The 16,847-nt window shown below is 39.5% G+C and overlaps 1 protein-coding gene across 1 annotated transcript in view; it reads right to left on the reverse strand.

Annotated features, from left to right (window-relative positions):
* Ndfip1 (Nedd4 family interacting protein 1) overlaps positions 1 to 16,715 on the reverse strand; it is a 113,271-nt gene extending 96,556 nt beyond the window's left edge. The window contains exons 1-2 of the mRNA XM_013020403.1: positions 16,586 to 16,715; positions 1,518 to 1,698 (exon numbers count right to left, since the gene is read on the reverse strand). Of these exons, the coding sequence (XP_012875857.1) occupies positions 1,518 to 1,559 (42 nt within the window). The 5' untranslated portion in view covers positions 1,560 to 1,698; positions 16,586 to 16,715. The remainder of the gene's footprint in view (positions 1 to 1,517; positions 1,699 to 16,585) is intronic.
* Between the last annotated feature and the right edge of the window lie 132 nt (positions 16,716 to 16,847).

A 16,847-nucleotide genomic window follows, 5' to 3' on the forward strand; every position in this document is an offset into this window, starting at 1 on the left:
ACCAGCAGTCCTCTGACCCTCCAATAAAGACTCATAATTTGGCCTTTTAAGTGGTAGCTTCTCTGCTTCTCGCAACTGAGTTTCCTTACAACACTAGCTACTTAGAAGGCTGAGATCTGAGGATCACAGTTTGAAGCCAGCCCAGATAGGAAAGTTTGTGAGACTCTTATCTCCAATAAACTACTAAAAAGACAGAAGTGGAATTGTGGCTCAAGCGGTATAGCGCTAGCCTTGAGCAAAAGTTCAGCAACAGAGCCGAGGTCCTGAGCCAGGACCAACATACACATACAAAAAGCATAGAGGCTTTTAAAAAAGATAAAAAAAAAAAAACATTTTTTAAAAATCTTTAAAGCAGGGCTGGGATGTAGCTCAGTGGCAAAGCACTTGTCTAGCAAGTGCAACGTCCTGGGTTCGATCCCCAGTACCAAAAAAAAAAAAAAGACAAAAAAAAAAAAAAGCTTTAAAGCAATCTAAGCCCACTCGGCTTAGCTGATTAGCCCTTTTGGGGACCAAGGACACAGTTCAATAGTTCAAGGGCAACTTCTCAAGTCAGCTGATTTGTCTGCCCTGTAGAAATATGACCCAGGGTGTGACAGAGCAAGGTGAAAGTAGCTCCACTAAAACAAGAAAGATCAGAAACTTGGGAAGAATGCCCAGATGCAAACAGGGTTATGGAGGGATTCTAACAGTTTGTACACTGTACCTTTTAACTGTCTAGTTTGTACACTGCACCTTTTACCTGTCCTGAGTTGAACAGAATGCTTCAGGAATATGGTATGGGATCATGCAGGAGAGGGTAAGCAAGAGCTCACATTCATTGGCCAGAAAGGCTCTCATAGATAGAGCTGGTTCTTGGTCCACTCAAGCATGGAAGAATCTACCTATATCGATCTACTGAGCACCATAATTATTCCTGAGGTGAGGTACACATACAAGATGATTTTAGTGGCATATCATAAATTTTATTTTTAATAGTTATGTTTTTATTTAAAGATATATGTAGGGCTGGGAGTATAACTCTGTGGTAGAGTATTTGCCTAGCATGTACATGGCCCAGGTTTCAATCGTCAGCAAAGAAAAAAGAAAAAAAAAAGAAACAAAAAGATGTGGGTCTATAAGTATACATCTGTGTATAATGAAACATAAAATTCATGCATGTAATATCTGATTAGCAAAATGGTAAATTTTAAAGAATGACTTCAAAGAAAATATTAAAATAATAACACACAGTACATGATATAGCAAAACTAAATTGTGAATTAATATGTGAATGTTTGAAGTTTTAAAAAATGGTGGTTTTTACTACTCCTCTTCCATAAATTGATTCTGGACATAGGTTTTGAGGGGTGGGGAAAAAGGAGATTCATAAACACAAGAACCATAGAGATAAATCAGGAGGAAAGCAAAATCAGCATTGTATTTAGAGTCTAAGAACCAACAGAAACTGTGTGGTTAGAAGATATTTCCTAGAAAAATCACAACTTTAAACAATGGTGTCAGTTTGTCAAGAAACTCACTGTAGTCAAAACAGAGTTCTGTCCTGGAGTAAAGGTCCTCATTCCTAACAAAAGTGATGTCCTCAGAGCATGCACCTCCTCGTTGTCGTGTCACTTGGGTATTTCCTGTTAGTCTTGTCTGCAAACAAAATGGCTGTCTGCAGAACTGACCAAGGGCCCAGGCATCTGACAAGCTGGTAGCCTGATAAAAGGTAAGAAAATCATGGGTAAGTGACCATCTATGAATATTGAATTTGACAGAAAAACATAGAACAGTAGCCTATCTTTGATTGCCTGCTCTCTTTCTCATCTTATCTGTTGTTCCATTTTAAGAATTTCTTTTTCTGATCAGTATCCTTAACGCTTTTCTTCCAATTTCTGACTGAAATGCTTCCTAACTTGGATAAAACCACCTTTAGATACACAGCTAGCAGTCAAGTTTATGTAGATCAGCCACAAGGGTGGGCTTTGTCCCAAGGCTTGAGTTTCCTTAGGAACCTTAGAATCCAGCAAGATTCCCCTACCCAACACCTGTCACCTGTAACTGGCATACCTGGGGACAGTGGGCAGGCCCCCAGGCTCATCCTCTGAGGTCACTTCCTCCTATACTTCAGCCACACTTCTTCCCTGCCCTCCCCCATATAATCTTTCTCCATAAATTCACCCCCTTCTCACCTCCATCTGATGCAGGCTCTGCATATAAACATCTGGTGCAGGCCAGAGGTTTGTTTTTCAAACAAACTCTCCTTTGCCTGAACAACCATGTAGAGGTCTCCTTTCTCCAACCCTTACATCCCTGAGGTTTTTGTGTTTTTCTTTGTTGTTTTTTTTTGTTTTGTTTTTTCTTTTTCCCCTTAGGCTAGCTTTCTACCACTTGAGCCATAGCTCCACTCTGGATTTTTGGCAGATAACTGAAGATAAAAATCTCACAGACTTTTCCTGCCTAGGCTGGCTTTGAACTACAATCCTTATATCTCAGTCTCCCAAGTAGCTAGGATTACAGATGTGAGCCATAGGCACCCACTTTCTATCTTCAATTTTTAAAATATAATTTTATTATTACTATTATTATTATTATTATTGAGTTGTATGCTGGGTTAAAGTTCCATAAGTCACATAATGAGTACAATTCTTCTTGGACCATGTCACCCCTTCCTTCTTTTTCCTTCCTATACCTGCCCACAAGTTGCATAGTTCATTTTTTATGTAGTGTATATTGAACATCATGACTGCGTTTGTTCACCTTCCTCTCTCCATTTCTATTTCCCTCTTCTGCCTCCCCTAAAAAGACAAAAAAATAAACCCCACAAAACAGTAACACCAATAACAAAAATAAATTTAGATTCCATGTGCAAATATACTAAGACATTTAAACAGCTTGCTCGGAAGCCATTTGCCTGTGGTGATAAACAACACATGCATGGTAGAATACTCACTACAGTGGGCCATGGTAACCTTTGCTTTATTGTAATAATAACAATCAAATCCCAAGGAGAAATTTTCATATTATTATGAGATTTGATGCATAGAGAAAAATGACAAGGGAAAGCACAGGCACAAATGACACTCCACCTCTGCATGTGGCTGTGTTGAAAAACCAGGTGCTACCCACATGGGAAAGTCCACAGAACCCTTATTCTTCCCCTGTTTGAATCACCCACATGAGAGCTCCCTAGCTTGAGCATAAGATAAAGAATCTTGCCCCTGGTAACTGTGTCTCTCTGATTCTTCTGATACAGAGTATAAGAACCCACAGGCACTGAAATTGCCATATTTCCAATCCCTACCAATAACGCAACAAGAGCCTGATTTTTGCTAGCCTGGGAAGAAAAGTCTGTGACACTCTTATCTCCAGTTAAACACCAAAAAAGCTGGAAGTGGAGCTGTGGCTCAAGGGGTAGAATGTTAATCTTGAGCAAAAAGCTGAAGGACAGCGCCCAGACTCTGAGTTAGGCCCCAGGATGGGCACAAGAAAAAAGAAGAAAGAAAGAAAGCAGAGGTTAGTTTACGAGTGGGTGTTATCATGAAGCTAGAGGCCCAAGTAGTTGGTTACTCTGGTAACAGAAGGAAAGCAAAGCTCTTTGCTTTTGTCTACTATCATAGTTAAGAGGGCAGTCAGTGGCCACTCAGAGGCTCTGAGAGCAATTCACAGCTGTGCCTCACTTTAGAGTGTGTGTGTGTGTGTGTGGTGTGCTTTAAGCCCTTCGGTGCAGAAGTAAATTTTGCCTTGTGGAGTTCAAGGAGTGTCCCCATTTTTTTTTCTAACAGGAACTCTGAGAATGTATACTAAGTCTAACTACAGTGAGGTAGCAGCCTTGGCCCACTTGCCTTTACCTGGGTCAGAGAGCCGCTGGGCTCTGGCAGTCCTGGGTGGGAGAAAGATGGAGCAGTTCATCTGAGGCAGAGCCCCCAAAAGAGACTTAGCTATACTGCCTGGGCTCTTCTGGGTTCCTCTGAAAATAATTTAGCTCTTACTCCTTCTTTCCCTAGTCATCCTTTTTAACCAATCCAATCAGTTTCTGTTGCAAACCCCGAATAATGTTCTCTCTGTAGACCCTCTCTTGAGTGCTGGGATAAAGAGAAATAATATGTAGGTCCATGTGAGACTACAGTCTACTTAGTCTCATGATAATAGGTTTCTTCCAAGCTGGGAATGTAGCTCAGGGGCAGAGGTAGAATATTTGCTGGCATGTTTGGGAGCCTGGATTCAAGTCTCAATACAGGGAGAGAGAAAGACAGAGACAGTGGCAGAGAGATACTTTCATTTGGTTATGTGAAATTTACCTCAATAATAAAGAATCTTAAAGCTACTCAACTACATGCTTTACAGTTATCAAAATGATAAAATTTGGGCCGGGAGCTACCTTGGCAGTCAGGAACACAACAGTTGCTCAATGACGTTTGATTATTTTAGTTGCTATGTGAAACTTTTTGTTGCTGTTGTTTGGTGGAAGGGTTTTTTTTGTTGTTGTTGTTTGTTTTTGGCGTTACTGAAGTTTGAACTCAGGACTTCACATTTGCTAGGCCAGCACTCTACTAACTTGAGCCATGTCCCAGTCATTTCTTGTTTTTCACTCCAGTGAGAGGGGCTTAACAGTTATCCACCCCTGAGATTTTTTTTTTTTGCAAACATTTTTTTGGTGTCCAAGAGTCACTTTTTTCAAGTATCCCCCATCCTCCAGGATAAGTGTCTTTATCACATCCTTGCTCAGTTCCCAGACAAAACTAATTATTTGGGCAAGCAGACAGAATCAGAAGAAGAGAGCTGTTCTTTCACCCTTTACCCTCTTTTTTCTTTTTACAAAATTTTGTGATTTATGAGGGATTGTAAGGTTTAAAGGGGGAAAAGAGGTGTGCTATTCTTTAATACAGGGTTTATCTCTAAATTCCTGGTTCCAGTTTCCCATGCCTTATTTTCCCTAATCTAACCTGCTTCAAATCCACAATCCTCTAATCTCTGCCTCTGGAGAAGCTGGGATTATAGGCATGAGTCATTATGCCTAGCCTTAACTGTTTTAAAGGTAGCGCTAAAGAAGCCTTCTTTTGGTTGAAAGCAGAGGATTACAGAGAGCGTGGATTCAAATCCCAGACTAACCACCTTTGTATCCCTTTCTGTGTAGGTCTTGTTCAAAGTACTTTAGAGTAACCATGCCTCTCATAGGGTTGTTTCTAAGGTCCAAGTGTGTGAAGTATCTGGAATGGTCTTTAGGACACAGGAAGTACTCAACAATGTCAGCTGCTATAATGAGGGTGGTAATCTACTCCCAACTTGGCCATTTTCACCAATATTTACCACACTAGCTTTCTGTCTCACCTCTTGTGCTGCAGATACCGGGTTTTGATAGGAAAAGAGCCACTGTCTTTAGATCAGGCTGATGTCCAAATGAGGAAGTTTGCTGGGGAAATAACTCAGTGGTAGAAGGCTAGTATGTGCAAGGGCCAGGGTTCAATTCTCAACCCTGCAATTACAAAAACAAAAAATTAGAAACGTCAAATGAGGAAGCTGCTTGTGAAATTCTAAGGAAGCTCCAGCAACATCTTTTTTGACTTTTATCACTATCAAAAGCAAAGTTCCCAGGGAATAGATGCTATACAGAATAATTAGAATAGTTTCTGTTCCCTTTGGCTGCTTGTACAATTTAGCACATTTATTATAAGCTCTCTTTCTCAGTTATCCCATGCAAGACGATGGGTCTGTCCTGCCCCTCCCCTACCAGCAAGACTTCAGTATTCTATGATGTGCTAGAGACTTGGAAATAGGGGAAACATCCCATGCACAGCTGCCCTAAGCTCACAAATCTACCCGATAGAGCAGTCATGAGGTTTAGGAAACATCTCACCCACATCTCTAAATCTATCTCCTGCCCATGCTTAGGCTACACCTTTGATTTTTTTTAAATCATTGTTATAAAATAATTAAAATTATTTAGTATGATAGTGCATCCCAAAGGACAGGAAACCAAATGGTATCAAAAGGATATGCCATGACATGAAAAACTTCTATGCTTCCGCTTTCAGATCCCTGTTGTCAAGGAGAGAAGCAACGTCCTTCCCCTTTTATCCTTCTGTGCAGATAGGCATGTGTTTTTATTCTTACTGCCTCCCTTATGCATATTTTAGCATAAATTATTGCAACTATACCATATAGGGAGCTCTGCATCTTGCTTTTTTTCTTTTACTTAATTATTGTGATAATCTTCATATATGTTTTATGGGACTGTGTTCTTTTTAATGGCTACATTTTATTCTGTTTTATAGGCCTAAAAACCTATCCGTTTCTGATGGGCATTTCTGGTTCCAATGTTGTTGTTGTTGTTGTTTTTTAACAAGCAACGTCACAATGAATGGCTTTTCAGAAGGAAGTAAGAACTCCAGCCAGGTGCAAGTGGCTCATACCTGTAATCCCAGCCACTCAGGAGGCTGAGATCTGAGTACTGCAGTTTGAAAGCCAGCCCTGGCAAGAAAGTCTGTGAGATGCTTATCTCCAATTAGCCACAAAAGCCAGAAGTAGAGCTGTGACTCAAGTGGTAGAGCACTAATCTTGAACACAAAAGCTCTGGGACACTGCCCAGGCCCAGAGTTCAAGCCCCAGGACTGGCCAAAAAATTTTAAAAAGGAATTTCATTTCCAAAACATGTTTTGGGGAGTGTGGGGACACAGAAATGGAGGAAGAGTGAGCAAATGTAGTCATTATAGTCAATATATATTATGTAAAAATTTGACTATGCAACTTAAGGGTAGAGATGGGAGGGAGAAAGTAGGGAAGAATGAAGGAAAAGGTGACATTGACCAAGAAGCATCATATTCATAACCTGATTTATGGGAATTGTAACTCCTTTGTACAACTACTTAATAATAACAATAATAATGATATGGTGGAGGAACTAAAAATGGAATATAATATTTGACTTGGATTATGTAAAATGGATAATGAATGATTTTAAGGATAAGCCTTCCCTGGTAACTAGCTATTTTAGCTAGTAACTGTAATTGTAACTCTGTAACTCCGTAACTCTGTAATTCTGTAACTCCACTTCTGCTGGAGAGCCCTAACCCAGCTGAACCATCACCACCCTTTGTTCTAGTCCCCTGCTTCCCGACAGCAAAACCTTGGTGGGAAACTTAAGGTGCGAATTTCTTGTAACAATCATTGGCTAAAACCAACACCCAGCCTCCCCCTTTCTCTGCCCTAGCCCAAAATGCTTAAAAGCCGATGTAGGCTGGCAGTAGGGGCCGTTGCCTGGGATTCCCGACTCCAGGTGCGGTCCAGGCACATTAGCACTTTTTGCTCAATAAAATCTTTTACATTTTCACTGCAGACTAAGTGGTCTCATTGTCCCTCCCCACTACAATAATAATTTTAAAAGAAAAGCATTGCTACCTTAAGACAACAAATAATAATGTCAGTAATATATCTTATATGAAAGAGAAATTTAACACTCTTAAATGTAACTAAAATTTGAATACCTTTGAAAACTGTATTTGTATTGTAACTAAGTACTGTTATTGGAAAAATTCTCTCTGCTAGTTCTATCTTCCATATTAAATGCTTGTAACAGTTTCCTAATCATACAAAGGAAAAGGAAACCCCAAAATAAGGATATACAAAAAAGATTAACTTTTACTTTACCTTAAAATGCATATATTTTAGAAAGGTTTTTAATTTATATGAAATGAAAAATTCAGCAACATTTAAAGAGAAAACATTTACACACAAAAATAACAGATAGCCTAACATTCTTCTTCAAGTATATCCCTTGATGTGATAAATTTCATTAAAAATGGGTGTAATGAAAGTAATCTTTAAAATTAAGTAGATTGGGGGATGGGAAGAATTCAATTTTCTTTGGTGAAAATTGGGCTTCCTCTCCCTTCCCTTCTCACTTTACCCCAGAGTTGCTTATATATGTAAGACATATCTTAGATTTTTTTTCCTGTGACTTGTATTGATTTTTTTCAGGATACTCTAAATGTCTTGTGTGCAGCTATTTTCAGTACATTCAAAATTTTGTCAGAGCAAATTTTCTTCCAAGGTAATTATAATGAACACTTAAGTCACTTACATAGTAGCATTTTGCTAAAAGTGCTGCCAAGTAAGGATGTGACCAATCTCTGATGGTCTGCTGCAAGTTGGGCTTTGAAGGAACAGCTAGAGAGACTGAGAATGAAAGGTACCCATCTTCCTACTCAGGAAAGTTTTTCTTGGCACAAGTCCTAAGTCATGAATTAGAAAATTTAACACTCAGTACACATGTTCTGAAAAACAGCCAATCAGCAATAACCTCACCCCAGTAACTAGGCTGCAGAGTCAGAAAGACAGCCAATCCATGGCAGACCTGCTATATGTCAGCCAATCAGCAAGTGTCTAGCTGGTGCTGGAATTTCCAAAAGGGAGTCAAAGGCAGCTTTACTCCTGTGTGGTGTTTACAGCTGGAAGTCCTTAAATCCCTCAACACTTCCTCTTCTGAAACCCTACCAGCTGCTAAAAGTAAAAAGTCAGTTTTAGGGTATTGTGAAGATTTTGCTATAAAGTACAGTTTCTCTTAAAGGGAAATAGGAATTTTTCTTCTTTTACACCACATGCTACATTCAATTCAGTGCAACACTTCTAACATCTGGATTCTTCCTCCCCTACATACATCATTTATGATTTGTTATGAGTCCAGACTTGGGAGAGACAGATGCAAGAAGGGGCTGTGAATTTAGCACATTATCTTTTATTCTTGCCGTGGTTTCTATTATCTATGTTCATTTGTGTATATATAAATCTCCAAATGCCAAAAGAACAGGTGTGAATTTTCTAATGAATATTTATTAAATGAAGAAAAATTCATTTCAAAGTTCTTTGTGGTTTAATGGAATTTTTAATATAAAAATGGTGGGAAGTAAACTAGCACGTAAATTTAATCATAAACGAAATGTATGAATTCCTCAATTAGTATGAAAGGAACTGGTAAATTCATCATCTTTTACAGAAATTCAGTCTAAATTTTTTTTTCAGACTGGTATAGTGGTACAAATCTACTTGTCCCAGCACTTGGGAGGATAAGGCAGGAGGATTGCAAGTCCTGGTCAGCCTGGGATAGTACATAGCAAGGCTGTGTCTCAAAAAGAGAGAGGGGGCTGGGAATAGGAAGAAAAACAAGAAAGAGAAAGGGGAAGAAAAACTGTAGGAGAAATAGTTATAACGGCTTTCCACACCGTAGCTTGTCATGCGTCTTTCAGCTAAAATAAATGTTTGGATGTACTATCAGCAACATTTTCTTACTCCAAAATTGCAAGTCCATCTTCAGATGCTAGGATAAAAAATCTGCTGTCAAAAAATGGCAATAGCCAGGCACCAGTGGCTCACACCTGTAATCCTAGCTACTCAGGAGGCTGAGATCTGAGGATCGCAGTTCAAAGCCAGCCTGGACAGGAAAGTCTGTGAGACTCTTATCTCTAATTAACCATCAGAAAACCAGAAGTGGTGCTGTGGCTCAAGTGGTAGAGCACTCGCCTTGAGCTGAAGAGCTGAGGGACAGCGCCCAGGCACAGAGTTTAAGCCCCACGACTGACAAAATAAAATAAATAGCAATAGTTCCATTATTAAATATCTAAACCCCTTATTTTATATCATAGCCACAAATATAGAAACACATTTTAATAACAACAAATTCCCTTAATGTAGTGTTTATCTCCTTAAAAAGACTTATTTATAAGGCTTATAAATAGAATCCTTTCCAGATGACCCTTCATTAGCAAATTTTTGCAGACATTTTCATTGTGTTAGCAGTTAATGAGACAATTATACGGCTTTTGGTGGATGTAATACAAGTAAACCTTTGGTGCATGCTTGCATAAAGGTACAAACAATGCTTTCTTAAAATTGAAGGTAAAGTGGAAGGGCTGGGAATGGGGGGAGGAAGGAGTATAGTTGAGGAGGTGGGAGGGAAGGAATGGTAGGGGAAAAACAAAGGAGGAGGCAACAGTGCTTGGTAAGAAATGTACTTATTACCTTGTTCATGTAACTGTAACACCTCTGTACAGTATTTTCACAATAAAAAACTTATGTAAGAAAAAAGTTAATAAAAAAAGAATCATTAGTTGTGATAAAATGATGATGAGTCTGAGGATCGTGGTTCAAAGCCAGCCCGGGCAGGAAAGTCCCTGAAACTCTTATCTCCAATAAACCACCAGAAAACCAGAAGTGGTGCTATAGCTCAAGTGGTAGAGCGCTAGCCTTGAGCTAAAGAGCTAAGGGACAGAGCTCAGGCCCAGAGTTCAAGGCCCCTGACCAACCAAAAAAAAATGATGATGAGGAAACAACTAATGTGATAAATTATTTGTAATCTTTTGAAAATAAATCTAATAAAGACTTGTGTATATACTCTAAAAAATTGAAGCAAAACATGAATGATTTTATGAAAGATGCCAGCAGTCTTGCCATATTCCCCACAATGTCACACAAATAGCACTGAATGCCTTCCATGAAATTGTTTGCATTTATGGTATTCTAACTCAAAAACTGCAAGGTTTTTATGTTTTCATTGGCATTAAGAAGTTTTCATTTTTCATTCAAAAACCCGTTGGCAAAATGTTATTAAACTGGGGCTTGGAATGTGGCTTAGTGGAAGAGTGCTTGCCTAGCATGCATGAAGCCCTGGATTCCATTCCTCAGTACTACATAAACAGAAAAGGCTGGAACTGGCTCTGAGGCTCAAGTGTTAGAATACTAGCCTTGAGCAAAAGAAACTCAGGGACAGTGCCCAGGCCCTGAGTTCAAGCCCCAGGACTAGCAAAAGAAAAAGTTAGCAAACTAAAATTCTAAAAATGAAGAGCTCAGTTGCCAAGATAAAATAATCAAAAGCCCAGCTAATAGAAGTTGAAAAGAGGACATCAAGAGCTGAAGAAAGTGAGGGAAGGGGTGACATTGTCCAAAAAGAAATGTATTCATTCCCTGATTCATGTAACTGTAATCCCTCTTTACCTCACCTTTATGATAACAACATTTTTTTTGTCAGTGTGGAGCCTGAACTCTGGGCCTGGGTGCTGTCCCTCAGCTCTTCAGCTCAAGGCTAGCACTCTACCACTTGAGCCAAAGCGCCACTTCCAGCTTTTTCTGTTTATGTGGTACTGAGGAATCGAACCCAGGGCCTCATGCATGCAAGGCAAGGACCCTATCACTGAGCCACCTTTCCAGCCCTAAATTAAATTTTTTAAAAAGTTGAAGTTAAGCCCTGCATAGATGGTTCATGCCTGTAATCCTCATTACTCAGGAGGCTGAGGAAGGTGGTTCAAAGTCAGCCCAGACAGGAAAGACTGTGAGGCTTATCTCCAATTAATCACCAATAAGCCAGAAGTGAAGCTGTGGCTTAAGTGGTAGAGTGCTAGCTAGCCTTAACTACTTAGGGACAGTGTCCAGGCCCTGAGTTCAAGGTCCAGACCACCACAAACAAAAAGAAAAACAGTTGGAGATAAAGCAGAGGAATTTCATCAAGTCAAAACCATTTAGAGCCAGGTACTGGTGGCTCACACCTGTAATCCTAGCTACTCGGGAGGCTGAGATTTGAGAATGGCACATTTTGAAGACAGCCTGGGCAGGAAAGTCTGTGAGACTCTGATCTCCAATTAACCACCAGAAATCTGGAAGTAGCTCGTGGTTCAAAGTTGTAGAGCACTAGCCTTGAACAAAAAGAGCTCAGAGACAGTACCCAGGCCCAGAGTTCAAGCCCCATGAACCACCCCCTGCAAATACAAAACAAAACTACTTAGAAAATACCAAGAAAGGGAAAGAGATGGACCTAGAACAAATCAGGTTAAGTGAGGTAAGCCAAGCTCAGAAAGACAAATTGCTTATGTTTTCTCTGAGAAAGCTCAATCTAAAATACACTAAGACATGTTAAATAATACAGGAGTCTAGGCAATCACACACAGTGAGACCAAAGGAAGATATTCTCAGGGGAGGAACACAAAGGCCTATGTGGCTCTGGTCACATAAAATAGCATTTGTCAAAATTAACTCCTGGAAATAGAAAAAAAGGATTTTTACTTTGTTGTTTTTGTTTTCTTTTCTTGTCATGTTTATTTATCTGTCTTTGGTAGGGTAAGTGGGGGGCACAGAAATGGAAGGACAAAGGATTAACAAATGAAGCAATGTGCTGAAAATGTACTACACAACTTGTGGATGGGGATGTGAGGGAAAAACTGGGAGAGCACTAGAGAAGGAATGATATTGTCCAAAAGGAAACATGCTCTTTCTCTGACTTACATAGCTATAGCCCCTCTGTACATCACCTTTATAATAATTTAAAAAACATTTACAAAAAGAAAGTATCAAGAGGACTTACAGGACTGCTCAGGTGCCATCCATCAAAAGAAGAAATAAAAATTAAAGGCATTAGGAGCCTAGTCAATAAAGTAATTTAAAACTTCTTTAATCTCGAGAAAGTCATCCTAGTGACAGAAGAACACCAAACAGGCAAGCTCAGAGAAGAAACACTCCTAGATGCATTATAGTTAAAACACTAAATATACAGAGTAAAGAGAGAATATTGAAAATCACAAAAGAGGAGACAAGTAACTTACAATGACAAGCCCATTAGAATAACAGCAGATTTCTCAGAACAAACACTAAACACTAAGAGGACATGGACAAACATGATTCAAACCCTGAGAGACAACTGCCAATCTAGACTATTGTACCCAGAAAAGTAACCTTCATAACTTATGAAGAAATCAAAATGTACCAGGATAAATAAAAGCTAGAGAAATTAATGACTACTAAATTGCACTGCAACCAACACTTAAAGGAATCAATTTTAAAGGGTGCCAAATGCTTGACTTTTAAAACAATCTGCTGAATGAAGCCTACTTATTTCTTTTGTATTTTCAATGTCAATTTAATAACAAGATTGTCTAAACTGAAAAAAAAAAGAATGCCATCTGAGTACACAACTGCTAAAAGAATAAAAGTTGAATGGCATCACTCCTTTTTGTCAGTGGGCAAAAGTTATTGATCAGAATACTCGCTGTAACCCTGAAGAATAGGAAAGCAAATTATGCCAGGAAAGATGGAATTATGTACTTTAACTGGTCAAATATAAAGAGCAATTCTCACAGCTGTATTGAGTACATGTTCCAGTATATAGGCTCATAATGCTAACCTGAGTGTGATTTCTCATTAAAGAATATTCAAGCCCAAAGAACAAAGTAAGTTGGATGAGACCACTGCAGAATCCAATTAAATGTAAATGGAACAGACTATGCAAGGGATTTTATAAGCAAATTCTGTAAAATAATGAAGATGAATCTAGAAAAACTAAATAAATCTAAAAAGAGAGGTATGTGATTTGTTTGCAATTTATTTCAGATAAATAATGAATTTGTTTGTAATGTCCCAGAGAAGGTGATCCCAGAGAGAGCAGAAGAAAGCTTTCATGTCTTTAAAGTGACCCATCCCAGAAGATACATTCATCACTTCCACCATGTTCTACTGGCCGCACTGGTTGTCCCCAGCCATTGTGGGCTGGGACTGTCTAAGAAGGAAAGACATTAGAGGTCAACTTCAGAGGCTGGCTATCACACCTAATTACTAAAATTCATTTAAAAAGTTAATTTCTAGAGCTTAGACACCTGTGAGAATATGTATGAGATGTTTACTGTTATTGCTTTAGAAGCTCAAACAGTATAGGTACATTCTTTTCTTTATTTCCTTCTTTCTCTTTTTCTTATCTTGTCTTTATTGGATCTCTTGTTGCAACACCAGGGGGCAGCAATAGAGAATTTTCCTGGCTGCTTACCAATGCCTTCTTACATAGCCAGAAAGGGGGTGTCACAAGAGTGTGTACACCGAGGGTAGTCCCTTTGTACAAATGAAATGCTGTGTCTGTACCAGTCACGAGACTTCTGCTGAACCATCACAAAGTGCTCCATTTTGGGTCTGGGTGGAAATGCTTCAGCATCATCTAGAGTTCAGAGAGGCTTAAGTTGTACTTTATAAAGACAGTTATATTTAACCGAACTCCTGACATAGAGATATGGGAACTATGTTCTTTTGTAAACCTGGTGATCTCACCAACCCATAAAGCTTAGCAGAATTGGTGCTATGTAACTTCTCAGACTAGGTCATAAAGCCATTTTTGTCTCTCTGTATGTTTGCTTTTGGACCCCAGGCACCATTTATGAGAAAGCCCAGGGCATAAAAAGAGGCCACTTGGTGAACACCAATTGCCAGATGTGAGGGTCAATGAGCTTTCCTATCAGTTCAGTTCTAGACTTTGAGTCTTTATTTAAAGCTCCAGACATACGTACTTTGCCCTGGTTTTTTCTTTTTTCTTTTTTTGTCGGTTGTGGGGCCTGAACTCTGGGCCTGGGCACTGTCCCTCAGCTCTTCAGTTGTAGACCAGCGCTCTACCACCTGAGCCTCAGCCCCACTTCTGGCTTTTTCTGCTTATGTGGTGCTGAGGAATCGAACTGAGGGCCTCATGCATGCAAAGCAAGCGCTCTACCACTGAGCCACCTTCCCAGCCCCGTGCCCTGGTTTTTTCTTTCTTTTTCTTTCTTTCTTTCCTTCTTTCTTTCTCATTCCTTCCTTCCTTCCATCACTCTCTTTCTTGCTCTTCTTCCTTCCTTTTTCTTTCATTCATTCTTTTTTTTTTGTTAGATAAGGTGTCATCATGTGGCCTGAGCAGGCCCAAAACTCAAGATCCTCAGCCTTCTGATTGTTGAAATTACAGGTGTGACCACTCATGCCTCTTTAAGCCATCTGAATTTCTAGCTCACAAAAATGATGGAGACAGAGCAAGTTTACCTAAAAGTGAAAGGAAAGCCACAAAAGTATTTAGACTCTCCATTCTGAGAGGGGCCACAAATATATATATATATATTATATATATATATACACATATATGCATATATACATATAAACATATATATACATATACATAATATATATATAAATATACATAGTATGCGTGTGTATTTTGGTACTGGGGTTTGAATTCAGGGTCAAGGCACTGTTTCTTAGCTTTTTCAATAAAGGCTGGAGCTCTGCCACTTGAGTCACAGCTCACAGCTTTTAAAAAATTTATTTTCCTGCTCACATTGGCTTTGAACCATGATCCTCAGATTTCAGCCTCCTGAGCAGTTTAGAATTACAGGTGTGAACCACTGGTTCCTAACCAGTCAAGGAGATTCGTATGGACACCCAAATATATATCCTTTTGGGTTAGTTACATAGTTGGGTGAATAATGAATACATTAACATATTTTGTTCTCTTTGTAGTTAGAGGAAATCTTGGAAAGATATTTTATTAACTATCACTTTGTAACAGATTATCCCCAAACTTAGTGGCTTACAACAATCATAATTTATAGGGATGCTCATATGTGTCACAGTGACCCATATTTAATAAACAGACCAGCCCCAATATTTCTGGGACTAATTAATACAACATTGCAACAGCAAGGATGATTAAATGTACCCGATGCCAAAATAAACTGTCCTTTTCCTAAAGTCAATTTAAGCCAAGCCCAACCCATTCTTTCACTATAAATACCCGATGTTAAAGCACTACTTATTGTACCTGTTATCAGATTTGCCCATACCCATGTTTGAGTTGTGTAATGTCCCTTCCTTGCTTTTGTGTTATTGATAAACTTCTTTGGTCTCTACCTTGATGTGTGTGTTTGGTGTGCACATGCGCTGGTCCTTGGGTTGGAACTCAGGGCTTGGGCATTGTTCCTGAGAATTTTTGCTCCAAAGCTAGTGCTCTACCACTTGAGCCACAGCTTCACTTCTGGCTTTTTGGTGCTTAATTGAAGATAAATAGTCTCCCTGACTTGTCTGCCTGGGCTGGTTTTGAACCTCAATTTTTAGATTTCAGTCCCCTGAGTAGCTAGGACTCTAGGCATGAGCTTTTTTTTTTTTTTTTTTTTTGGTCACAAATTTGGTATTCTAAGTAGGGAGGCCCCTTCCCTGGAACCTCATTGGTTCTATTAAGACCTTAAATCTCTGAACTCCATAAACCCCATTCTCTGCATGTATAAAATGATCACAGCTGCCAACAGCACCAAAGCTCCAGGTAAAGCCCTGTATAATGCAAGATGTTACTGGTGACCACTCAAGTCTTAGCCACCATCAGAATTGATGGCTCTCAAATGTCCTCAGATGTCTGCTTCACCTAACTGTTGATTTGGAAGAGAAAGATGGTCCATTTGTTGATAGTGTCCCAAACTACATCATAGCAGATGGGAGGTAACGCAGGCGATAGGTAAAACTATGGTTTTGACTTGGTATAGATGAAGTGATGAGTGAAGTATAACTGAAGCCATTCATACCCTTAGTCAAATTTATTTCTCTAAGCCTCAGTTTCCCAGACCAATAAAAATAATATAAAGTGGACTGGTGGCTCAAGTGGCAAAGTGCCAAATCCCTTTGTTCAGACCCCAGTAACACACACACGCAAAAAAATAAGAGAGTAATAGAAAAGTAACCCCACCTCGCTGAGATTTAATATGTTTGGTGATATAGGAAAGGTCAAATGTGTGACCTTTGGTGCACAACAGTGTCTCTCCACTTCTGTAAAGGAACAACCCAGCATACTCACAGAAAACACAAGTTAGCACGTCCTCTACATTGTGAGCAATGGCGACTTCGGATGTGTGCACAGAGGCCTGCCTTTCTCTCTAGTATATACTGCTGCAAAATGTGCTCTTTCACACAAAGACCCCAGTTAGGGAAGTGGAGGAGTGACCAGCCGTGCGTGCGTGCACGCTGGCCCCACACAACAGCAAAAATCCATTGCACTTCAATAATTGCACACCTACGTCCACAAGCGGCATTTAAACCAGCAAGCTTCGGGGCGGGGA

This window comes from Dipodomys ordii, unplaced genomic scaffold, assembly GCF_000151885.1.
Source record: "Dipodomys ordii isolate 6190 unplaced genomic scaffold, Dord_2.0 Scaffold50, whole genome shotgun sequence".
NCBI lineage: Eukaryota > Metazoa > Chordata > Mammalia > Rodentia > Heteromyidae > Dipodomys > Dipodomys ordii.